Raw genomic sequence first — 25,910 nt, 5'->3', positions numbered from 1 at the left:
GTACCTCCTTGCCGAGGTCTTCTCTGATGACCTGCTGGATCTCCTGCATGCTGCTCTGAGGAGCCCGGCTGTGCAGCACCTTCAGCGTGGACGTGTACTCCTCAGGCAGCAGGTAGTCCAGGGCCCCGAGGTGTTGGCCCACCTTGATGAAAGTCCCCCGGTTGGCACAGCACAAGTCTCGAAGACGCTCTGCCGATCGCAGATGCACCTGCAGGGGAAAAAACAGCTTAAAGTCAGAAACCGGATTGAAAGTCTCAAGAACGGCGGCAGTTTTGACATCTGGCCAGAGGATGGAGCCAAACAGTGTGTGTTCATCCTCTTCCACCATTAATGTGGTGAGGACGTTTTTTCTTATCTGCCCACAGAAGATCATACTCATTTGTAGAACCAGCTTTAAGCGAATAATCACACACACGTCTAAAAGGAGAGTCGATTATTGTCAGTGAACAGTTGTAGGGATGGATATGTGCACTATAGTTCACATCACCCTGGTGTCTATTACATGAAAACATGTCTTTTCCAAATCCTAATATAGTGCAGTCATAAATGATCTGAAGGTTCACTCAGTTTTGTATTCCTTCAACACAAAGTTACGGCCCATTGTTGGCTGCCAACGCGTTCCAGCACTAAAGAAGATAAATCAGGAGAAATAAGGACGAGAACTATCTATTAGTCTACGTGTGGGTAAGTAGACCAATGTAAATAGCCAAATTTGAGGCTAAATGTGCATCAATATTTACATAAGGAGGAGTGCAGAGATTAATATTTTAAAACTGTACATACACACATATATATATATACAGTGGGGCAAAAAAGTATTTAGTCAGCCACCAATTGTGCAAGTTCTCCCATTTAAAAAGATGAGAGAGGCCTGTAATTTTCATCATAGGTATACCTCAACTATGAGAGACAGAATGAGAAAACAAAAATCCAGGAAATCACATTGTAGGATTTTTAATGAATTAATTGGTAAATTCCTCGGTAAAATAAGTATTTGGTCACCTACAAACAAGCAAGATTTCTGGCTCTCACAGACCAGTAACTTCTTCTTTAAGAGGCTCCTCTGTCCTCCACTCGTTACCTGTATTAATGGCACCTTTTTGAACTCGTTATCAGTATAAAAGACACCTGTCCATAACCTCAAACAGTCATACTCCAAACTCCACTATGGCCAAGACCAAAGAGCTGTCAAAGGAGACCAGAGACAAAATTGTAGACCTGCACCAGGCTGGGAAAACTGAATCTGCAATAGGTAAGCAGCTTGGTGTGAAGAAATCAACTGTGGGAGCAATTATTAGAAAATAGAAGACATACAAGACCACTGCTAATCTCCCTCGATCTGGGGCTCCACGCGAGTTCTCACCCCGTGGGGTCAAAATGATCACAAGAACGGTGAGCAAATATCCCAGAACCACACGGGGGGACCTAGTGAATGACCTGCAGAGAGCTGGGACCAAAGTAACAGAGGCTACCTTCAGTAACACACTACGCCGCCAGGGACTTAAATCCTGCAGTTCCAGACGTGTCCCCCTGCTTAAGCCAGTACATGTCCAGGCCCGTCTGAAGTTTCCTAGAGGGCATTTGGATGATCCAGAAGAGGATTGGGAGAATGTCATATGGTCAGATGAAACCAAAATAGAACTTTTTGGTAAAAACTCAACTCGTCGTGTTTGGAGGAGAAAGAATGCAGAGTTGCATCCAAAGAACACCATACCTACTGTGAAGCATGGGGGTGGAAACATCATGCTTTGGGGCTGTTTTTCTGCAAAGGGACCAGGACGACTGATCCGTGTAAAGGAAAGAATGAATGGGGCCATGTATCGTGAGATTTTGAGTTAAAACCGCCTTCCATCAGCAAGGTCACTGAAGATGAAGCGTGGCTGGGTCTTTCAGCATGACAATGATCCCAAACACACCGCCAGGGCAACGAAGGAGTGGCTTCGTAAGAAGCATTTCAAGGTCCTGGAGTGGCCTAGCCAGTCTCCAGATCTCAACCCCATAGAAAATCTTTGGAGGGAGTTGAAAGTCCGTGTTGCCCAGCGACAGCCCCAAAACATCACTGCTTTAGAGGAGATCTGCATGGAGGAATGGGCCAAAATACCAGCAACAGTGTGTGAAAACCTTGTGAAGACTTACAGAAAACGTTTGACCTCTGTCATTGCCAACAAAGGGTATATAACAAAGTATTGAGATGAACTTTTGTTATTGACCAAATACTTATTTTCCACAATCATTTGAAAATAAATTCTTTAAAAATCCTACAATGTGATTTTCTGGATTTTTTTTCTCATTCTGTCTCTCATAGTTGAGGTATACCTATGATACAAATTACAGGCCTCTGTCATCTTTTTAAATGGGAGAACTTGCACAATTGGCGGCTGACTAAATACTTTTTTGCCCCACTGTATGGTAAGATTTTAAATAAGACATATATAGTAGAATAAAGTCCATTTGGCTACATTTCAGTACGTTATGCTTGACTTGTTTACTTTCTGATAAAACATGTTTTTTCACCAAAAAGCAGCCATGAGGGGAAAGTTCAAAAACAGATTGTGAAATTTTTACATTTATGCCTGTTTAACATTCAAAATATTAAAGAAATAGTTGACGGTTGTGGGGTTTGGAGACAGTAAGATATACAGCAGTAATAAAATAATAAAAATAATATATCTCAGCTTATTATTAAAATAACAGTTTTAACAGAATGAAATGACTATTTTGTTGAAGGGCCCAAAATGATGAATGTGTATGTGTGTGTGTGTGTGTGTGTGTGTGTGTGTGTGTGTGTGTGTGTGTGTGTGTGTGTGTGTGTGTGTGTGTGTGTGTGTGTGTGTGTGTGTGTGTGTGTGTGTGTGTGGGCCCTTGTCCCTTCTGTCTCATTAGAACCAGCTGGAAGCGATAATGCTTATAGAGAGCTCATCTCCTGAGACCACTGCAAATAAAAAGCCGTGAAATTAGCTCCCCTTAACCTCAGTAACACCCCCACACACACACACACATTGGACCACTTGACATGAGTGTCATCTGGGCACTGATGACACAGCAGAGGGACAGGAGAAGAGCAGATGATCCCTCCAGCGGGAACCTTTTTAGAATCTGGATGGAGGCACCATCCGTCACCTATAAATGGCCAGTTATAGTAATGGGAAAACCTTTGACACATAATTGGTATAACATTTTTTTTGTGATATATCATACATAAACATGATTTTTTTTAAATACAATGTGTTTCTGGATAAACTAAACAAAAACACCAAATGCATCAAATCATCCTCAAACAATATATCAATATTTTAATATGAATTTATTAATAGAACCTTTAATAAGGAGCCATGGGTAAAACACACTTCTTAAATTATTAATTTCGAGAAGGACATAATTAAAACTTTAATCTCACAATGCTGGAAATAAAAAAAGGAATCTTCAGGATCTTGAAAAAAGACAAGTTGGACTTGTTTCCTTTTCCCCCCCTTAATTTCTTCAAGTTTTACTTGTTTTAATTCTGATTTAATAAAACCAGTCATCTGATAATAAATATTCCGATGGAATTAACTGCATTAACACAGTGATTTTCCAAAATATGTTGTTCTATATTATTCGAAAACGTTGCTTATTAAAATGTTTAATCTGAAATCATACCTAAATTAAAACCCAGGTCTTAACATTGATTTTATCACATTTAGCTAATGGTAATTAAAATCGACAACGTCTGTTCCAGTTTTCCTCGTCATTACAACAGTTTATTGTGAGAGTGGACATGTGCCGAGTTACTTCATTTCATCGAGGTCCAAGAGGTAATAGAATTAGAAAAACAAAAACAAAGTATATCATCATCAAGTGATAGACACATGTGTATTAAAAACTGTGTCTGTAGACTACAGCAAGGAAACTCTCAAGGCCAGAGCTTTTCTGTTCTCATCCTGAAGAGATTAAATGGAATGGGATATCAATTGTTGTTAGTTCTTTAACATTATAAAAACTAATATTATCCTTCTGTTTGAAATGGCTGCCATGTTCATTCTTGTGTTCGAGTACCGATGCACCTTACACAGGTCTTCTTAATAAATCAGTGACATACTGTATACAATAATTATTTATTATTATCTCAGTTTGATCCCAACTGCCTTCTAAACATCACGATCACCTGCAGTCATGTGAGAACCCTTTCTGTACAAATGTGCATGGAAGACGATCAGTATGAGAATCTGGTATCAGTTTGCCCGTGGCTCGTGGTCTAATCTCCAGTTTTATCATTCCTCCTCTCTCCTCTCTTCCAGTAATCAGTATGCTTTGTCCAATGAAGGCAGGCGCACAGCTTAAGGATGACATCACCATGGCAATGCTGCTCGCTGAAACCCTGAAACCAACGCTGATCTGGGATTTGCTGACGCTGGCCTCCTCCCACGATCTCCACATATGCACCGTCAAATCACATAGACCGCTGTGTGTGTGTGTGTGTGTGTGTGTGTGTGTGTGTGTGTGTGTGTGTGTGTGTGTGTGTGTGTGTGTGTGTGTGATGGTTTCACAAACTCTGCAGTTCTCCACCACCATCTGATGTGCAACCCTTCATGGGGCCGTATTTAGGCCTCTTTCCAGGGCTTTTGCTCAGACCGCATCCATTTCAAGTTTTCATTTTGATTTCATCAATACACTTGCAAAGTTGTAGGATTGAACAAGTGATCAGACAAGCCGTGTGTGAGTAATGCCTCTATAACAGAAAGTCTGAATGGATCAAATGGCCAGCAGCAGAAACACCTTCACTGTGAAATGAGATGCTAAAGATGCTGACTTTGCTTCAGAGGCAGTGGGGAAGGGGGAGGTGGATCAGAAGCTGAGCACAGTCAATGCTGGCATCGCAGCTGAACGTTTGAGACAATAGGTAGAAACAGGCTCCAGAACATCAGGAAGAAGACGAAAGCACAAGTCTCAGGAGGTGGGATAAGTGGAACGAGTTGGCTTGAATCAGATCACACCAAAAGAAGATCAGCATTGTTCGTCGGGCTGAGCAGCATTGGAGGCGCTGATGTGAAGGGCCAGAAAAAAAGCCGCCCTCTAAGTTCAAGGAGGTTGCTGGGACAGAAGCACAGTGGTAAACTGTCCAGCTCTCAGGAAGGCCAAGAGGAACATCTGAAGCAGAAACACTAAGACGCTGAAGCCGGAGCTGGGAGAGTGTGACATACTCATAGACTGCCTTGAACCCAACGACAGTACATGTCAAAGCTGCACCTAAAGGAGGGCCGAGAGGTGTTGCGAAAGGCCTCGCTAGATATATGTCCACGAAATAAAGCACAAAATAAAACAACTACAACTATTACAAGACACTGTTAACTAAATTAAATTACACAGATATTAATAAATGAGAAAAATTATATAAAATGCCAGTCTGCATATTATTTCTTCTGTCCAGTCTCATGATGTACTGGATGAGGGGTTGGCGGTTGAGCTGAAGGACAGAATAATCTGTTATGGTCTGGATGGAAAACAAGGATCTCATCCTTTCAAAGCAAGGGGGGTTTTCTCAGGGTGTTGATGTGGTCTGAAACTGAATTAGCGGATATGAAAGCTATCATTAAATCAGTTCAATCCAGTTTTGTACAGTACTTTCAGTGGTTTATGGACAATATTAATCCCATGTGTAATGGTAGGAAATTATTCCATATTATTAATGTTTAGCTAAACAGTTGAGCAACAACACAGCTTGCTACCATTTTATAGTAAGCTCAGTGTAAAAGTCAGATGCTAGCGTTAGCTTTTAGCTGTGAACATTAGTATACAGCACTTTTAGCGGTTTAAGGACAGTATTAATGCATAGTGGATCAGTGAAATAACTGTATTTAATCATTAACTGAGCAGTACTGGCTACCATCACTTTCTCTCGGATTTTACAGAGAGCAGATGTACTAAAAAGCTTTCAGCTGCTAACACTAGGTCAGCTTTTAGCTGAAGTAACAGCACCACGTGTGTTTTACTCTGACTAGAGCTGAAATTGTTTCGCAGTGTTTCTTTCACTGTCTAGGTCATAGCACCTTGTGTGTAGGCAGACAGCTTGTAACAATTTAGTTTCTTTGAAGATCTTTTGACCTATTGAATTGAATCCAATGCTTTTGACTAATGCATTGTGGAATTGTGAGAGGGGGTACACATAATAATAATAATAATAATAATAATAATAATAATAATAATAATAATAATAATAATAATAATAATAATAATAATAATAATAATAAATGTTATATTAGGTGCCTTCCATGACACCCTACAAAATAACATTATTTCAATTTGTTTACATACTAATCAACTATTAATGTTGGTGGTTACAGTGGAAATGTAAATTGTATTGTTTTTTTTGAACTTGCTGTGTAATGATGTAATAATGCTATTAAAATTAAATATGTTTCTTGTCATCAAGGATGAAAATGTAAGGGTCAAGTACAGGGATCATCAGAGGGTACATTTGCTACGAGGGGCAACTAACCTTCAAATACTTTTTGGATTGTGGTGAGTGAAAATTGAATATAGTTCACACTAACCTATTGAACATACTTGGGTTGTCAGTTTATGCGTGGCACAACTGGAAGAGGTTTTTCATGCATATTTATCAGAGGCTATACAGAAATACACTTGATTAGTGGTTACATGCCTTAATAGGTGTACCTAAGGAATGTCTTCTACTCCGTTAGCCAAAAACATGTTTTTAATCATCATACTATTGCCTGTATTAACTATTCCGTCAGAATTGCGGTTGTAGATGAGTATTCTACCAATTAATCAAGCAATTGTGTAAGCAAATCTCTTCCGTTGATATTAAGCACATGTAATTATATAACAGTAAAATAAGAGTTATCTTAAAAGAAAGAATTGGTTCTGTATTTTTAGGGAACTCAAGATTTATATGCATCATTATTCAGTGCATACATAATAATAACAATAACAATAATAACAATAATAACAATAATAACAACAATAATAATAATAATAATAATAATAATAATAATAATAATAATAATAATAATAATAATAATAATAATAATAATAATAATAATAAATAATACTAATGATTTGACATTCCCACATTGGACCTAAAAGTCTTTCATGTATCAAAGACTGAAGTTGATGAGGAGGTGTTTGAGTTTCTAATACAGAAACAAGACCTTGGTGTCCTGGAGATTTGTTTGCCTCAAGATCGAAATGGTGCGTTTCTACCTATCTTGGCGCCCCGTATTTATCTATACAGTCCTGTCTGCCCTAACACTCAAATGTCTCTGCTGATTTGTTGTTTCTCATTATTACAATCATATTTATTTCTCCCTAACTATCAAACCCCTTCTGTAGTGGGGCTTATGTGAATATTTAGCATTCCATTTATAATTAACAACAACTCTTTGAGTTATAACAGACATTTCTACTTAAATTGTGTTATGGTTATTGTCAATCACACCAAATTTGTCTTTATTCCCAATTCGTTAAACTCCTCTGCAAGCGCCTCATTTACAAGCTACAGCGGTGGGGACTCTGATGACACCATTATACTGCAGCGTAGTCCTGCCTCTACAAAGAGAGAAGAGGATAGTCGTTTAGCCAAAGTAAGCTCTTCAGACTTCATTACAGCCTTTTTCTGAAAGTTTAAACAAATGTGAAAATGTAGTGATAAATGACAGATGAATGACAGTTGTAAAATAATGATTATAGTGTGTTTTTCAACACTTGATATTTTATGTTTTAAACGTCTCAGTGTGTTCTTTGTATTATTACTTCCACAAAGATGATTCAAGACATTCTGAAGAACAAACCTGGTGGAGAGAGGATCATGAACGAGTATGCTTGGCCTAAAAGACTAACAGATGCCAGGAGATGCAATATGGTCAAGATATTGGTTGCACATATGACAAGTGATCATGGGTATGTTTTCATAAAATCATTAAATACCTTCACACCTATTACAATTTTTATTGGTTTGATATAGTGAAGTACGACATCCTTCTCTTATAGAAGTTGTGTGTTTGCATCTCACACTGTGTGTGTCTGTGTCTGTAGGACAAGTCCTTCAAGGTGTGTTAAAGAGGAATAGGCAAAGGGCATCACTTCCTTGTTCCCGAACCTGGCCGATCCGAGGAGCAAGTTTGCCTTTGTAAGTACATTAGAAACTAGGTGTCACACAATTCTCTGGGACTTTTGCTTTCTGTCCTCAAATGTGGAAATATTACACTGTTGGGTGATGTTTCCAGTTCAGCTAAAGAGCTATTAACATTTCTGTATGCCCACAATATGTGTTAACTGGCACATCCCTCACCTGGTTCAGATCTTTCCTCTCCGACTGTACTCACTTTGTCCAACTCAAACACTTCAAATCAGTCCCATCCAGTCTGCACTGGTGCTCCTCAGGGTTCTGTCTTGGGCCCCCTCCTATTGATCATCTACCTCCATATCTTCAGAAAATACAATATCCAACTTCACTGTTACACGATGACACCCAGCTCGGTTTTTCCAACAAACCCACTTGCACTCTCCCCCCACTACCCTGTCCGACTGCTTAATGGAAATCAAATCCTGGTTCTCATCTAAATTTCTCAAACTAAACAGTGATAAAACCCAGGTTCTTTTAGTTGGCTCCAAGTCCACTGTGGCCAAAACTGACAAATGATTCCTTACCATTGAGAACTACACAGTCCCCCCCTCCCCCAAGTTAAGAGTCTGGTTGTCTTCCTCGACAGCACCCTATCTTTTGAAGCTCACATGAACAACATTACTCGATCTGCCTACTTCCACCTCTGCAATATTAACCATCTCCACCCGTCACTCACACCCAACAGCACCGCCATTCTCATCCACGCCCTTGTTACATCCCGTTTAGATTATTGCAACTTTTTCTTCTCTCGTCTTCCTCAAAAATCTATTCATAAGCTCCAACTGGTCCAAAAACTCAGCCGCCCGTATCATCACCAGAACTCCTTCCATGGATCTTGTCACTCCAGTTCTTCAACAACTCCATTGGCTCCCTGTTAAATACCGCATTGACTTTTACATTTTGCTCCTCACCTTCAAGGCCCTTCACACTCTTGCACCTCCATATCTCTCTGAACTCTTTCACACCTACACTCCCTCTCGTGCTCTCCGATCCTCTTCTGCTTTCCAACTCACTGTACCTTCTGCCCGCTTGACCACCATGGGGTCAAGAGCCTCTGGAGCTCTCTCCCACAAGACATCCGCAATATGGACTCACTCTCAACCTTTAAATCCTGCCTGAAAACCCACCTTTTTAAACTGGCGTACTCTGCCATAATAACTCTAATCGGATTGTTGTTTTTAAATCTTTGTTTTTTTAAGTCTGGAATTACTGTTTGACCTTTGTTGTTGCTTATTCCTAATTATGTTCTGTAAGGTGTCCTTGAGAGCTTTGAAAGGCGCCCATAAATAACATTTATTATTATTAACTCTCCACTAAAGCTTTCCTTAAGTGGCAATAATGCCAAGTTTAGTGTGTAGTTTTAATGAGATAAAAACTGTATTTAACCTGCTAATTCAAACTGAATTACACCCTTTTACTTCAGGAGCATTATTACAATGTAGAAGATGGTAGTGGGTACCTGGCATGGAGACTGAAATGTGTTCAATGGAATAAAATATTTGTTCTCATTGAAGGGAGAATTAGTTTTAAGGCAAAATGGAATGACTGTGTACACGTTTGTACTGTTTTTTTCAGGATGGGACAGTGATATGTCATCCATTACGGTCCTTCTACACCTTCTGCCACCGTCAACTCATTGCCACAAGAGACCAGGAAAGCTCTCAGCCAGACAAGCCAGGGAGCATCTTGTGAAGTTTCTCAAGGTGAGGTAACGGTTCAATGAAATTAAAAGAAAGTTTACTGTTTAGTCCACATTGGTAATCCTAAGATTTTTTATAAAGTTCATAGTCAAATCAAGGTAAGATAAGGTATGTCTGTCATTTTAAATGAAAACAGTTTGTGAATCATGTATTATTTTAATAAGGCTAACTAAGTTTTTCTGTCACAGACTGGGACCAGCATTCAGGGGCAACTGGACAGCATCATGGAAAGCTGTCAACTCTATCTGCGTGTTGTGGGGACCGAGAGGAGTGTGATTCACAAGTACTTCATCGTGATTGACAAACATGCAATACCCTGTAAGTCACCAGACTGTCTTGCCTGTATTGATGAGCTTTTCAAAGCTCATTTCGTCTTTGGTACCTCCTATAACCAGGATCTGGTGAATGTGTACAACTTCTTGCAAACCACGATTTATGAAATCGATGCGGAAACCACTAAGGTGAATCCTAGGGTTTCAGAGTTGAGGGCTCGGATGCTGAATTGAGTTGATACTGAGATTGTATTGGAGGGCTCTAATATTGCATTGAGCTAACACTGAAAAGTTGTGTTTTATTTGCAAAAGTTTGCAAGCAAATTCTAATTCCCTGACAAAACACTTGAACCTAATTCATGGACTTTGATCAAGTAAGACACTTTGCCTTAAATGCGGTCAGGCTGGTTGTTCTCAAGTTTATGGCACTTTTTCCAGGTTTAGAAAGCATCTCAATAAAACACAAACACCTTGTTCTGATCCTGGTGAAGGCCCCTCTACAGCTGAAGATTTGGCATCAAGTCATAGTGATGATTTGCCATCACTAACTACCCCTTCTGAATCAGTCCTTCTTGATAAGAGTCTCGTAGACAGCTGCGCAGCAACAGTAGCCAAACTTTAAGTGGCAGGTGTAGGTGAAACCACCATTAAGTCTTTGGTCATTTCCATGGAAGAGATTGTTCATGATATCCGTACTCAAGCAAAAGAGTCTGTAAAAAAAGTGTTTATCTTTACAGGAGCCTCACAAAATTGACATTGAGTGTAAAATCAATCAGTGTTTTGAAAAAACGGAAAATGTTTTTGGCGTATTAAACTCAGAAAGTAAGACAATATTTTACAGAGAAGTGGGGAACGGTAGACCCAGTGGAATATATTCTTGGGACAAGATTTGATACCCTGCGCAATCGGACTACTGGAGCTTATGAACAGGTTGTTCTTACTAATACATTATTTGTTTACGTCCCAATCTTGAAAACATTACAGTTCATTAAAAAAGACTCTAATATCAAGGAGATACTGCAGACTGAAACCATTTCAAAAGAAAATGTTCTTCATCATTTTTGTGATGGAGATTTTTTAAAGAGTCATGCTCTTGTTCTAAACAGAAATATACATTTCAGATTCAGCTTTTCTATGACAATTTTGAAACTGACAATCCTCTAGGATCAAAACTGGAAACACATAAATTGGGAACAATCTATTTTACATTGCAAAATGTTTCTCCAAAACACAACTCAATTCTGCTCAATATTCATTTGGTTGGTTTGTTTCATGCCCAAGACATACAAACATATTGCTTTTCAAAAATCCTTTATCCAATTGCGCAAGATATCCAAATACTTGAGAGGGATGGAATTATGCTTCACTTGTTTGATCAGCCAGTGTATGGAACTATTGTCCAAGTAACAGGTGAAAACCTTAGTCTCCACTGTTTGTTTGGTTTTATTGAATCATTCAGTGCCAGATATAGTTGCCACTTTTAAAGAGGACTTTCAGACAGTATTTGATGAAGATTCACCTAAGATCATTATGCTAACTCAAGCACTTCATGCAGAACATTGCCAAAGAATGGAAAAATCCAACTCTTCCATATGTGATGGGTGTTCTTGCTCTCTAAATTCCTTGCAGCACTTCATATGTGCAAATTTCTCTGTTGACATTATGCATGCTATCTTAGAAGGAGTCGCACAGTATGAAATGAAACTGCTAATACTTCACTTGATAGACGATGGCACAACATCAAAGGAAGTTGAGAGAAGAATTAAGAGCTTTAACCATGGTTACATGGAGCAAAACAACAAACCTCCTCCAGTAATGTTGGCTGAGGGATCAAATGACTTGGGGTTAAATGCTATCCAATCCTTGTGTTTACTTCGCAATCTACCGCTTATCTTTAGAGACTTAATTTCTCCAAATGATCAACACTGTTATTTGCTACTACTGTTACTTCAAATAGTAAACATTGTATTTTCTCCAAAGTTAAAAATGGAAATTACAGTTTTTCTGAAAAATTTGATCACATCCAAACAAGAGGCTGCTACCAAAGCATCATTTTATGCTGCATTATCCTACATGTATTCTTAAAATTGGCACAACTTGGCATAGCTAGCGCATGCGCTATGAAGCAAAGCACAACTTCTTTAAAAAACTATTAAAAAGCTTCAAAAATGTAACTAAAACATTGGCCAACAAACACCAAAGTCAAATGGCTTACAGTTTCAGACATTTGCGTCCAAGTAAAATGTTGTCTTTACATGGAATGGAATGGGGCTGTGAGATAGCTGAGCCTCTTTAGATACCAATTGACACCAAGGTTTGGAATGTTAGATGGGCCACCATAAAAATATGTATCGAACAAGATTAGTTGTCCGTGTTAAAGTCCATAGTGAGATGCCAGTTTTTCACAAAATCCACCATGTTATTTTTCCATTAGTGACCACTGTTGGTTACTTTTGTTCTGCAAACCGTATGTCTTGATGAGCATTTCAATGCATTCAAAGTCATGCGTACTACAGACGGACCTTGTGTGGTTGAAGTCAAATAACTTTTCTGTTACAAAGCATTTGATATACAGTTGTGATGATGCAAGTTTATTTATTGTCCCATAATGTTTCCTGTGATCAAACAAAGATGCATAGGACGCCCTTTATAATGTATTGTACTGATGTATTGTGCAATAGAAAAATATTAATGTTTTTATTTTCATCTGTTGAAAGTAAAGAGGCACTATTTTTTTTTTTTTTAAATAGGATATACAGTATGCTTATGTCTTGAAGGTGAACAGAGCCCAACATTTTAATTTCCATTTTACTGAGGCCTCCCTTTTCTTTTATATCTTTAAATCAGTACATTTCCAAAGGGATTAACATTGAGTTATGTCTTGCACATGATAATAAATTGGATTTTGTTAAGCACTTTGGTTTATTGACCTTGTTTAGTGTAAAGATCATTAGGGTTAATTTATTCTATTCTGATTAAATGACGTTGTATTTGGAGTAAAATTACATTCTATTGGGAGTAAATGAACGTTGGATTGGGAGTAAAATGACGTCCTATTGGGAGTAAAATGACGTTCTACTGGGAATAAAATGAAGTTCTATTGGGAGTAAATTGACATTCGATTGGGAGTAAAATGGTAGAAGAGTTGTTTTTAATATACGCTACTTAAGAGTAAATAACCATCAAGCAGAGTAAAATCTAAGCACAAAATAGACTAACATGATCTCTAAAACTACAACACTGAGCAAAGAGTACATTTTACTCTATATAGGTTGGAACCAAATGTTATCTTTTAGCGTAAAATGTTCTTCAACTTGAGTAAAATTTAGTCTGAAAAATGTAATGTGTAGAGCAGCGTTCCCAAACTTTTTTTGCGGAGCACCCCCTTCTACGTCCCAACCGGGTTGACGCATCCCCCAAAAAAAAGCAACAAAAAAAACCCCGCAACAAAGCTTTGTTTTATCGCCATATAAAGCGACTGATGTTTAATCATGCGCAAATAACCAGAGCACGCATGACAATAACAACATCAACAAAGTTTCAATATAATGCAACAAAGAAAAATTGCAGCAATATTAAATGACCGTGGAGCTAACATCAACATCATCATAACACAATGGTAATGGAGATTACAACGACAGTACATTGAATTCAATTGCAATCAAGTTACAAACGATCCACAAAATTAAAGAGCATGGGGTCAGAAACAGATCAAATAAATAAAAACGAGGATCAATCTGAAACTTTAAATGCTACAATAAAACTACACACAGTCCACAACATAAGTAACAAAGAGCATAGGCTCAGAAACATAAAATAAGCCTAAATTAAAAGAGGATAAATGAGGATCCATCTGGAACTTTTCAAGCGCAGCGCAAAAGTCACTCAGCCTGCAGCGAGAGAGGGAGGGGGGATGGGAGACGGGGAGGATGATGTGTGAGTATTCCCAGTAGGCCTATATTTGTAACAATAATATCAACACCGACAAATACTTACCCATATTAATGCGACGGGTGGGCTTGCATCTTGGCACAAGGCTCTCCGAAGTTTGGCACAATGGAAGACAGTTTAAGCCTCAAATCCCTTTCAACAGCATCCAGTCTTTGCCGATGTTTAGTTTTAAATGCTGCCATAGCAGAGAAACCAGCCTCGCAGGGATAAGTTGTGGCGAAGGGCATCAAAACTCTCAAGGCTTGCTTTGCCAGGACTGTGTATGATGTCAGTGAATCGGTCCAAAACTCCACAAGTAACTTTCGTTTAAACTGTAACTGCAGCGCTCCATCAGATGACAGCTCGATCCGCTGCTCATGCTCGTGAAATGACAGCTGTGGGACGGGCAGGGAAACTTCAAATGGATTGCGAATCCAAGCGCGAGATGTGTCCATAGGTGGGAAGTGTTTCCGTAGCTGCTCGGCGAGTTGGTTGAGGTGTTCAATTATGAGACTTTTCACATGCTCACCCAGGTCAACGTCATTTTGCCCCAAGAACTTGTGAAGCGTAGGGAAACACAGGTGTGTGTTCCCACTCACACAACTCACCCAGAACCATAACTTCTTTATCATGGCCTCAATCCAGTCTTGTGTGTTGAACACAGTTACAATGACTCCCTGCAGACATAGATTGAGTTCATTCAGAGCTGAGAAGATGTCCGCTAGATAGACGAGCCTCTTCAGAAAATCTTCGTCATGCAGACTGGATGCCAAATGAAACGGATTCTCCTCAAAAAACTGCTGCAGTTTGTGCCGGAGTTCAAAGAGCCTTGTCAGCACTTTGCCGCGGGACAGCCAACGCACCTCTGTGTGCAGCAGCAGTGATTTGTGTTCGCTGCCCATCTCATTACATAACACTTTGAATATTCTTGAATTTAGCAGGCGAGCTTTGATGAAGTTGCCCAGTTTGACTGCGTCGTTCAGCACTGCAAGTAGATCAGCTGGCATGTGTCAAAATTATCCATCCATCCATCCATCTTCTCCCACTTTTCCGTTAGGGTCGCGGAGGTAACAGCTCCAGCAGAGAGCCCCAAACTTCTCTTTCTCTGGCCACATCAACCAGCTCTGACTGGGGGATTCCAAGGCTCTACCAGGCCAGCGAAGTGATATAATCCCTCCACCTGGTCCTAGGTCTACCCCTCAGTCTCTTCCCAGCTGGACGTGCCTGGAACACCTCCCTAGGGAGGCGCCCATGTGGCATCCTCACTAGGTGCCCAACCACCTCAATTGGCACCTTTCAACGCGAAGGAGCAGCGGTTCTACTCCGAGTCCCTCCCGGATGACTGAACTTCTCACCTTATCCCTAAGGGAGATCCCAGCCACCCTGCAAAGAAATCCCATTTCGGCCACTTGTATCCGTGATCTCGTTCTTTCGGTCATGACCCATCCTTCATGACCATAGGTGAGGGTAGGAACGAAAATGGCCCGGTAGACAGAGAGCTTTGCCTTCTGGCTCAGCTCTCTTTTCGTCACAACGGTGCGTTAAAGCGACTGCAGTACCGCTCCCGCTGCTCCGATTATCCGGCCCATCTCACGCTCCATTGTTTCCTCACTCGAGAACAAGACCCCGAGATACTTGAACTCCTTCACTTGGGGTAAGGCTTCATTCCCTACCTGAAGTGGACAGTCCATCGGTTTCCTGCTGAGAACCATGGCCTCAGATTTGGAAGTGCTGATCCTCATCCCAGCCGCTTCACACTCGGCCGCGAACCGATCCAGTGAGTGCTGAAGGTCACAGACCGATGAAGCCATTAGGACCACATCATCTGCAAAAAGCAGTGGTGCAATCCTTAGCCCACCGGACTGCACCCCACGACTACGCCTCGAAATCCTGTCCATGAATATCACAAACAGGATTGGTGACAAAGCGCAGCCCTGGCGGAGGCCAACCCTCACCGGAAATCAGTCCGACGTGCTACCGAGGACCCGGACACAGCTCTCGCTTTGGGAGTACAGAGATTGAATGGCCCTGAGTAGAGACCCCCTCAACCCATACTCCCGCAGCACCTCCCACAGTATCTCTCTGGGAACCCGGTCATAAGCCTTCTCCAAATCCACAAAGCACATGTAGACCGGATGAGCGTACTCCCAGGCCCCCTCCAGGATCCTCGCGAGAGTGAAAAGCTGGTTCGTTCTTCCACAACCAGGACAAAAACCGCATTGTTCCTCCTCAATCTGAGGTTCGACAATTGGCCAGACCCTCCTTTCCAGCACCTTAGAGTAAACTTTCCCGGGAACGACTAATGTCAGAATATTGCTCTATTAAAACCCATTCAAAGATTTGGGGGCAAGATCGTGTCGCTACAATATCCGCATTATAGGAGTGAAGGGAGGATGCGAGCAAGGGAAGCATCCGTAATATGCTAAATGTTTACCTCTCGACAAGCCTCCAACCCTTGACCGGGAGCAGCGTGCGATCTGAAGCAGACCGACTGTATTCAGCATTGCCTGGTCAGCTGAAGAGAAGGCTCTGTATTGAGTAACTATTCTGTTCCCATGAGGGGTTCGCATGGTAGGCAGTTTAGGGAAAGGGGTTTACTGGAAGTGCAAGCAGTCTCCATGCGAGAGACATGCATATCGTTTGTCATGTTGAGGAATGTCAAATCTAGATTGTGTTTTATGTTTATGAAAGCATATGTGTTCAAGTGCTCATCCTCCTCCTCCCACCCCTCTTATTTTTATTTTATTATTTTACTTATTTCTGGCTACAACACTTTTACCAAGCTCAGGGACTCTGCAATGCAGTGTCATCATTTGAAGGACTGTCTTGATGGCGTCGGTAGATAAAGGTATAGGCAGGGCAGACACCACTGTGGGGAGTTGGAATGTGAGGGGAGGGAATCACCTGGTTAGGCGAAGCAAGGTGTTTTTCTCAACTAAACAAACTAAAAACCGAAATAGCATATTTACAGGAAACGCATCTATTAAATAAAGAGCAGCTAACGCTTCAAAGAGGAGTATGTACCACTCCAATTTTAGTAGCCCGAGCCGGGGGGGCTGGGGGGTGCTATTCTCCTGCAGAAGAGTCAAATTCCATAAGAGACAACAATGGTTGTTAAATAATTATTCAAGGTCATCTGTTAAATGGGTCAGTAGTGCTTGCAAACCTAGGCACCTTAACCCAAGACTTCTTGCCGAAAAAAACTTTGTGGACTTTATAAACACACAAATAGATTCATTTCTCGAAACCAATGAGTCCCCGGAGATAAGTTATTTCACACTGTGGGAAACCATGAAAGCATATGTGAAGGGGCAAGTTATATTTTATAACGCTGGTGAAACTAAAAGGAAATCCAAACGAGCTACGGAATTGATTGATAGGATTAATTCATTCTGACCAATGGTGATCTGTATGTCTTTACTTATAATCACGCTTTAATTTCTATGAACATGGGGAGCATGCCAGAAAACTTTTCTGCCATCAACTTAAACGGTCAGGAACAGCATGTTTTATATCCGCAATAAAAGATGAGGAAGGTAATATTATTACAGGCCAAATTGGAGACCAGATAGCTGATCGGGATCAGCTAATCAGGCACTGATTAAAGTCACGGTCGTAACCTGGTTCTGGGTTTCTTTTGCAGTAGACTGGGTACTGAGGGAGAACAGTCTCCACCTCCCACGCCGGACGAAATCAACTAGCCAGCAAGAACGTTGTTAACTGGCTGTTCGGAAATAAATATATTTTGTTTCAAAGTACCAGTGGTCCTTCCATCATTGGGAACCCAGGTGTGAGCCCGAACGCTCACAGACACTTTATTTCCTTTAAATTTAAAGAAGGACTTCAGTATCCCACAGCCATGTTTCTTTAAATATCTGCAGGTACGTAGTTAGATCAGAACTCAAAACACTGTAGCAGCGTACCTGGATTTATGAATTTTTAAATATGGATCCGTGTGACAGGGGTCTGGTGTCTGTTTTATATGACAATATCCAGAGGGTTTCCTGCACTTCGCTTAATCACTTAACGCGGCAATGTGAGGAAGAGCTGGGAATTAATACATCCGATACTGTTAGGCAGGCAGCAATTATGATGTATACTCGTCTTCTATGTGCATTAGACATGGGCTGCTACAATTTACGGCTTTACATCTATCTGCAAGTAAGCTGGCCAGATTCTTCCCAGGATTAGACTCAACCTGCACCAGGTGCAGTCGGGACCCAGCCAGCCTCAGTCGCATGTTTTGGCTCTGTCCAAAATTGACCCCTTTTTTGACTGGTATATTTAAAACCTTTTTAGTATATGTGTAATAAGGCTGTTGATGCTAACCCATTGATTGACGCCATTATTTGGCGGGGGTCCCACAAGAAACACAGATTACAATGGATCAGGCTGAGGCTGTGGCGTTCTCTACCTTACTTGCTAGACCTCTGATGCTCCTTAGTTGGAAGGCTGCACCAACGTTTCACAAGCGCTGGGTAAAATAAGTAATGTCTCATCTTAAACTTGAACAGCTACAGCACAGCACCTGGGGCTCTATCGCAAAGTACTATGGTCTGGCAACCATGTCGGTCCAATTTGAGATCAAGTTCTCTGGCGATAACCCAATGTACACCCCGCCCCACCATGTAGCTTTTATTTTAATCATTTATGTTTTTTGATATTTATTTTGTATCACTTTGGGATATATATATATATATTTTGGATGAGCTTTCATGCCCATTTTTGTCATGAATGTTAAACCTAATCCATCCCTGTGCATCCTGGGAGAGGATGTGGTTGTGGTGGAGGAGTACAAGTACCTTGGAGTGCACCTACACAATGGACTGAACTGGAGGGCCAACACTGATGCTGTTTATAAGAAGGGGATGAGCCGACTCTATTTCCTGAGGAGGCTGAGATCCTTCAACGTGTGCAGCAAGATGTTGGAGATCTTCTACCAGTCTGTTGTTGCTAGTGCACTCTTCTTTCCTACCGGCTGGTGGGGCAGCATCAGAGCCAGTGACACTAGCAGAATCAACAAACTGATCAGGAAAGCTAGCTCGGTCATCGGCATCAAACTGGACCCTTTTGAAGCTGTGGTGGAGAGGAAGACTCTCAACAAACCGTTGTCCATCATGGATAACCCCACCCACCCTCTCCACCTGCAGCTGGACAGACAGCAGAGCTCGTTCTCCAACAGACTCCACTGTCACAAGGACAGGTACAGGAGAACATTCCTGCCTACTGCCATAACACTCTATACCAATTCACCTCTGGCTGGCAGACAACTCTCTTATCCACAGCTTCTATTGCACTACTGGACTTGAACACTGTTCATTTCACATTTAGATCCTATATTAATATTCCATTCCTCTAACACCTAATGTATATACAATATCCTACTTTATATTTATATATTTTTTTAATATTTTATTTCATTTTGTGTTCATTTTTTATGTATATGTCATTCATTTGTATAGCTATTTTAGTTTTTTTATTGAGCTGCTGCAATGCAAAAATTTCCCAAATTGGAATCAATAAAGTACCTATATATCCATCCATTTATCTATCTATCTATCTATCTATCTACTGTCTTTGTTATTAAAAACTGAAAAACAAAGCTGTTCAATTCAATTGTGGAGTACATATTCAATACATAAAATTAGTCTGGGATTTTCTTTAGATTTTTTCTAAACAAAATGAGAATCATTACAAATGTTGTGAAGTGAAAATGTTTTCTCTTTTTTTTCATCAAATAAATAAAATAATTTTCTAAATATATGGTTTATCATATGCAGACCAAAACAGTGTTTTCTTGTCTTTGCCAAAGTGGCATTGAATATATCTTAAATAAATTCTCCTATCGGAAAGAGTATGGTGATTCCTCCACTCAGATCTTCCTCTGCCTTGCGCCTTGAAACAGAGCGCCCTCTGTTGTTCAAACAGAGAATTACAGTATTGTTTTCATGATGTTTTATTTTCATATCATGCATTTTTTCATTTGTTTACATTTTTTTTGTTATCTAGTCATAGTTTTTTTTTCTTCATATTTGTGTTTAACAAATACATCTGATACATTGATATCTATCATAATTGAAGCTCTAAATAATGGGATAAAAATAGGGTCTAATGATTATTAACTGCAAATGTTATGATCATCCCGAAAATGGTATGAATACTTTTTTACAGACTGAGAGAAACCTACCTGCCTTTAACAATATATTGCTCAGTTAGCTAAACTCATCAAAACTTGCAACAGTTAATGATGGAATAGCAGCATTAGAATGTGTGATCATGCCCTACACCCCGGGGTTTGGGCTTTACCGTATCACAGCACACCTGTACTATCTGTAAATCAGCGTTACATAAAAACATAAATAGTAATAGGGCAAAAGCATGTTCTGAGACACATGTTGGGTGTTCGCTCCCAAATGCCAGTCATGATTGCTGTTTTGAAAAGTTTGAATTTTGAATACAACAAGGACCATTTAAGTTGTAGAAGTAATTATGACAACAGCTAGAGTTGCAAGAAAAAAGGGAAAACTACAAGAATCCTTACAGTATCTGATGGAGGAAGCCTTTTCCTCTGGTAAGATTTCACAAATTGTGATAAAAAAAAAATAATCAGTGGAGACTTCATGTTGCTGTGACACCCTTAGACACATTTCTAGAAGGGATGAAATAAATCTTAAACTGTAACCTTCAGTGGTGCTGAAAGAGAATTTGCATGAACCTATTCAGCCATCTGAATCTGAGCTGTGAAAAGCCACCTTTAAAATGGCTGCTGACCTTAATCAGCTCTGTTGTTCTGCCTTTTTGTCGTGCAGCTGAGGAAGAGAAAAGGATCACTACATCAGTTTCTGTTTGTTCCTGCTGTGGCCATCATCTCCTTTTCTTCCACCTCATCCCCTAAAATAACATCTCCTCATGTGGCTGCTATTCTATCTATTAGCATGCCATCACAGCCGTCAGAGTACTGATGTAAGTGAGGGCATCATTTTGGAAAAAAGGTAAATACCCCCAAAAAACTCAAGAGAACTTTGGAGAAACCAGCAAAAAGTAGCTAGTTTTTGAAAGTATTCCCCCAAAGAAAATGAAAGCACAGTGCTTGGATACCATTGCAATTGTTCATTTTTGAGTGTGCCATCTTTAATCAACTCTCTTGGACTGTCATCACATCATCTTTTTTGATCTGCATCAGTCTGGTTTAGAGCAGGCCTCTCAACAGAGCTACAGTGTAACTTGGGGAGGATCTGTCCCAGACTCTCGTCCACTCCTCACTGGGGTCCCACAGTGGACTGTCCTAGGTCATCTCCTCTTTCTCTGTATGCCCATTAATTCTCAAGGCTTCTCCTACCACAGCTACGCACATCACATCTAACTGATGTTTTTCTTCCTGGTATGCAACCTAAGCGGTCGCACACATGTCCACTCGTCTGGCTGACATCTCTCGGTGGGTGTCTGCACACCACTTGAGGCTCAAAGTAAAGACAGAACTGCCCTTCCTTCCAGCGGAGTATTTTCCTTTGATGACCTTTATATTAACGGTGGCACCTCTTTTGTTACCTAGACTCACTCTGCATCGGTCAATGGGCTCCTTACCTCACTGCAAGTGTGACCTAGGTCTCCTCAACAAAAATACGCCTGTCTCTGTTCTCACACTTAAATGGAGGAACAAGCTACCCATCGATATCAGGACAGCATACATTTTCCTCCAAAAGTACTGACAAAGATTTCTGTAAATTGAGACTATTGCACCAGCAAGAGAATTATTTGAAGCAAATGTACCTGCATGTATCTTCTGTTCTGAGTTTGTATCTTTATAGTTCATTGCACTTTTTGTGAGTTGCTACGGATAAAAGCATTAGCTCAATATAATGTCATTAAATTGCTGTATGCAAAACGTGTGATAGGCCATCGGCTACCTGCCCCACATAAACTCAAACCAGCAAAGCCTTTTTGTTTGTAGTATATTTTAAATATACCTTGAAAATATGTTGACATATTATGTCAAGCACATTCTTGTAAATATAGTGCCAAATTCAGTGTTTTTTTATTTACTTTGGACATGAACATTTGAAAAATGTAAAACGTGCCTTTTAAAACAATGTTAACAATATCGATATTAGAACCATTTGGTTAGTTCAAATTTTGAACCTAAATTCTGACCAATAGCTGACCCTTGTTTATAATGTCAACTGAGTCTCCACCGCTTTGATCAGCCTAGTTTGTTTCTGCGTTGCATACTGTTACTCAGTCAGGGTTTCATATGGGGGACGATAGGTTGGGACGTTGCCAGGAGTTCAATGAAAAGCCAGCTCACATTTCGGTTATGACATCATATCGGCAGCAAATCTGGATCAGCTCGTTTGTACCCCCATTTTTAGAGATGTGGGTAAGGAGGAAAAGAGAGAGGGTTGTATTTTCTGACACTTTGTGAGTCTCCTTACACACAGGGGACAGAGACATCAAAAAGTGCATTTTCAATAATAATCTTAACCACATTATAATGAGTGTGTGAGATACTGTCTTAATGTGGAGAGAGAAAATGTTTGTGTAGTCTTTTGATTGAGCTATTTTCTTTATTCACAATTATAGGAGTTGAAGAGACATGTTATGTCGTGATCAGTTCAGCGTGCGCACAGACACACAGACACAGACACAGACACACACACAGACACAGACACAGACACAGACACAGACACACACACACACACACACACACACACACACACACACACACACACACACACACACACACACACACACACACACACACACACACAACCTACCTTAGACCTGACAGCCCAGTATTCCTCTGTGCCATATTCCACATGTTTGAAAGCAGTCAGATAGTCAAAGCTGATGATCGCTGTCTGCAGAGAGAGCAGACACATGGAACGTAATGAGTAAGCAGTTATATTTTTGGGAAAACCCCACTATGATAGAATATTATTGTACTGCTCTCCCTCTGTTGATTTTTGTCTTGGCTTTTGACCTTGGGGTTTGGATGCCCTGTTGTATGAAACTGGCACATGTTTCCTCAGGTATTCCTCATAATATAAGGGCTTTACAATTTACGGAATAATCATTGCAATATCAACATTTGTGGTATACATATCGCAAAGACTGCAAAAAATTATACCTATAAATGGTAGCCCATTTCATGTCCCATGCAATCACGCCCTATTGCTCTAAATTGCCCGCCCCCCATGGATCATTTAGTGGTCGAGGTGGTAAAGCGCATGGACTTAAGCCGAGCGTCTTGATGGCTGAAAGGAGACAGACGAGCGAGGACAATATGTGGTATGAAAAAGCTGAGGAAAAACTTGCATGTAAAAAGATAGGAGCATGTTGAGGTGGATCTGGAACATATTATAATTGTCGATCTATTAAATCATCAACTTCTGTCTTAAATGTTGTCCTGATGACTCAGTCAGCACAATTTACTATGGAGACCTGAGTTTTAATCGACCCTGTTTGAAGCTGAAAAACCTGAGTTAGGCTAAATATAGTTGGTTTAACAAAAAAGTGTGCTTTGTGATGCAGACCCCTGGTAAAAAAATAAACAAAATGTGGGATGTGAAAAAAATATTTTCTTTTTTTTTAGTTCTGAGAAAAAAGTACGGGTACCTGTAGTGAACCAACGTCAGTGAGAGACTCACTTCACATTATGCAGTAGGGAAGCTTCCTCTCCTCTCTTTTAGCAGCTCAAATTAGCTTATTGAGAAACATAACTTGAGCACAGCTGTGTTTGTTGTCTTGCTGTCTTTTGGATATTTTATGCAAAATTCTAGATCTCTATTTATATTTTACTGGTGTTTCTTATTTAAATAGCTTGGGCATTTGAAAGTGTTTAAGGCAAATTCCTTAGCATATACAGAGAAAGAATTGCTAACATCTGTCTCTGTAAAAACATGGTAAAAGTGATTATTGCAGTGAGACAACCAAACAGCATGATTCTACATTAAGTTTTGATAATAGCTAAATATTATTTTAAAAAACCCAGATATTTTAATGTTGATGAACTGTTCATTGATAATCTGATTGTAGTACACAGCTGAATTAAAAAAAAACACTTACTGTCCTAATATATCTACAGCTCCTAAAGACACAAACACACCTCCTAAATAACACACTTGCTCTTCAGTTATGTTATACGTTTCTTGTTATTTCTGTTAGGTAATGACATGCCTGAAAGACACCGCTGCCTAACCATGTTCTCCTTCTCCGAGGGTCCAGAACAACATCCAAGAGGAAAATGAAAAGCTGATGTTATGAGATTCAAGACCAATAAAGGAAATTCACTGAGAAACTACAGTTTCATTGTGAAAACAAAGATCTGTTTTGTGGCCTAACAGGACCATAATTTGCCTGTGACGTTGCACATCAGAAAAGGTGTGTTTCTTGCCTCACTTTATAAGCTTCAAAATACGTGTGCCTTTTTTTTACGAACGCCAAAACAATAGATATAGATTTATATAAATCTATGCGTGTTCCATTTGGAACATGGTTTCCTCTGGGACCCCTCTGGTGCGCAGAAACTCTGTAACCTCCTCCATTGTTCCGTACTGCATTATGAGAGTCTCTCACTGAAGTGCGGTCACTACAGGTACCCGTACTTCTGATTTTTTTGGGGATGTGAAAAAAAAAGATTATCTTTTTTGTTCTGAGAGAAAAGTCAGAATTCACACTTTACTAAAAAACATGTAAAGTGCATAAGTCTGTCTCCCTCTCCACCACTTCCATTCCACTGCCACTTATAACAATGTTTGTTGTCTGACTGTCTACTGGCTATATTAGGCCATATGCACACACCCCTCCCTCCTTCCCCCAACCTGGACTGTGTCCTAACTTTTAACTTAAATACTGGCTGTAATTGTTATACTCAATACTCTAAGATTTTCTGCTGATTTCTGTGTCTCACCTACTATTTACATTATTATAATATTTGCTGCTGATTTTTGTGTCTCACCTACTGTTTACATTATTTGCGATTGTTCATATTTAATGCTGTTTTTTTCAGCTTTAGCCTTGCACTGTAAGACTCCCTTGCACATTCTCCATGAGCACCTTACAATGCACAGGGTCAGGCCCTGCCACTGCAAGCTTTCTATGTCTATACTTGTTTTTATTTACATTCATGTGGATTTTATATCATCCTTTTTATGTTGTGTGTGTATGTTGTGTGTGTTGTCTATAAGTTACTGGAGACCTTGAATTTCCCTTGGGATCAATAAAGTATCTACCTACCTACCTACCTACCTACCTATATATATATCTTTTTCACATCCCCCGAGATATATTTTCATGTGGCCCTAATCCTCTTCTGTAAGACAAAGACATACAGTATAACATCTAAACTGGTGTTGCACCAAATCCACTATCCCTAAATAAAGACTGTAAGGGCAGAGCGGTCATTGACTCACTGTGGCTGCAGCTCGTCCAAAGCGGATCACACTCAGATCATCGAGGTTCAGCTTTCTGTTGTACAGGTAAAACCCAGAGGAGGCACACACTGCTGTGGCAAGAGCGGACACTTTGAAGAGTCGACCAGCCATCAGCGGCACTATGGGAGAAACAAACATGGGCAATAAGTTCAAAGTTGAAAAGCTATTTTTGGGAAAATACTCAATGTACTCTTTCAAAGGAGCACATGATAACGAAGGCCCAAGTGTAACAGTGTATATGGCAGGATGTAATATTACCTAGAAGAGCATCAGGACACACTGTTTTAGGCATATGATATCTATGTGACAACGATTAACATGAGGATTCAGCCTCAAGGGAGATATGACAAAGCATGAGCATTCCTGACGTGGGCCTGGGTATACTGCTTTGTACCGGTATTCCTCCATCTTCTGACTGTGTAACAGCCCCTCCTGTAAATAGGCATGTTAA

The 25,910-nt window shown here is 40.2% G+C and overlaps 1 protein-coding gene across 4 annotated transcripts in view; it reads right to left on the bottom strand.

Annotated features, from left to right (window-relative positions):
* Nucleotides 1-25,910, bottom strand: part of adck1 (aarF domain containing kinase 1) — an 87,562-nt gene that overhangs the window by 49,638 nt on the left and 12,014 nt on the right. For all 4 annotated transcript variants that reach the window (XM_063909011.1, XM_063909013.1, XM_063909012.1 and 1 more), the window contains exons 2-4: nucleotides 25,439-25,578; nucleotides 22,802-22,885; nucleotides 5-208 (exon numbers count right to left, since the gene is read on the bottom strand). In XM_063909011.1, the coding sequence (XP_063765081.1) occupies nucleotides 5-208; nucleotides 22,802-22,885; nucleotides 25,439-25,570 (420 nt within the window). In that variant the 5' untranslated portion in view covers nucleotides 25,571-25,578. The remainder of the gene's footprint in view (nucleotides 1-4; nucleotides 209-22,801; nucleotides 22,886-25,438; nucleotides 25,579-25,910) is intronic.

Source organism: Eleginops maclovinus, chromosome 19, assembly GCF_036324505.1.
Source record: "Eleginops maclovinus isolate JMC-PN-2008 ecotype Puerto Natales chromosome 19, JC_Emac_rtc_rv5, whole genome shotgun sequence".
Taxonomy (NCBI): domain Eukaryota; kingdom Metazoa; phylum Chordata; class Actinopteri; order Perciformes; family Eleginopidae; genus Eleginops; species Eleginops maclovinus.
This window is presented reverse-complemented; position numbering and strand designations above follow the sequence as displayed.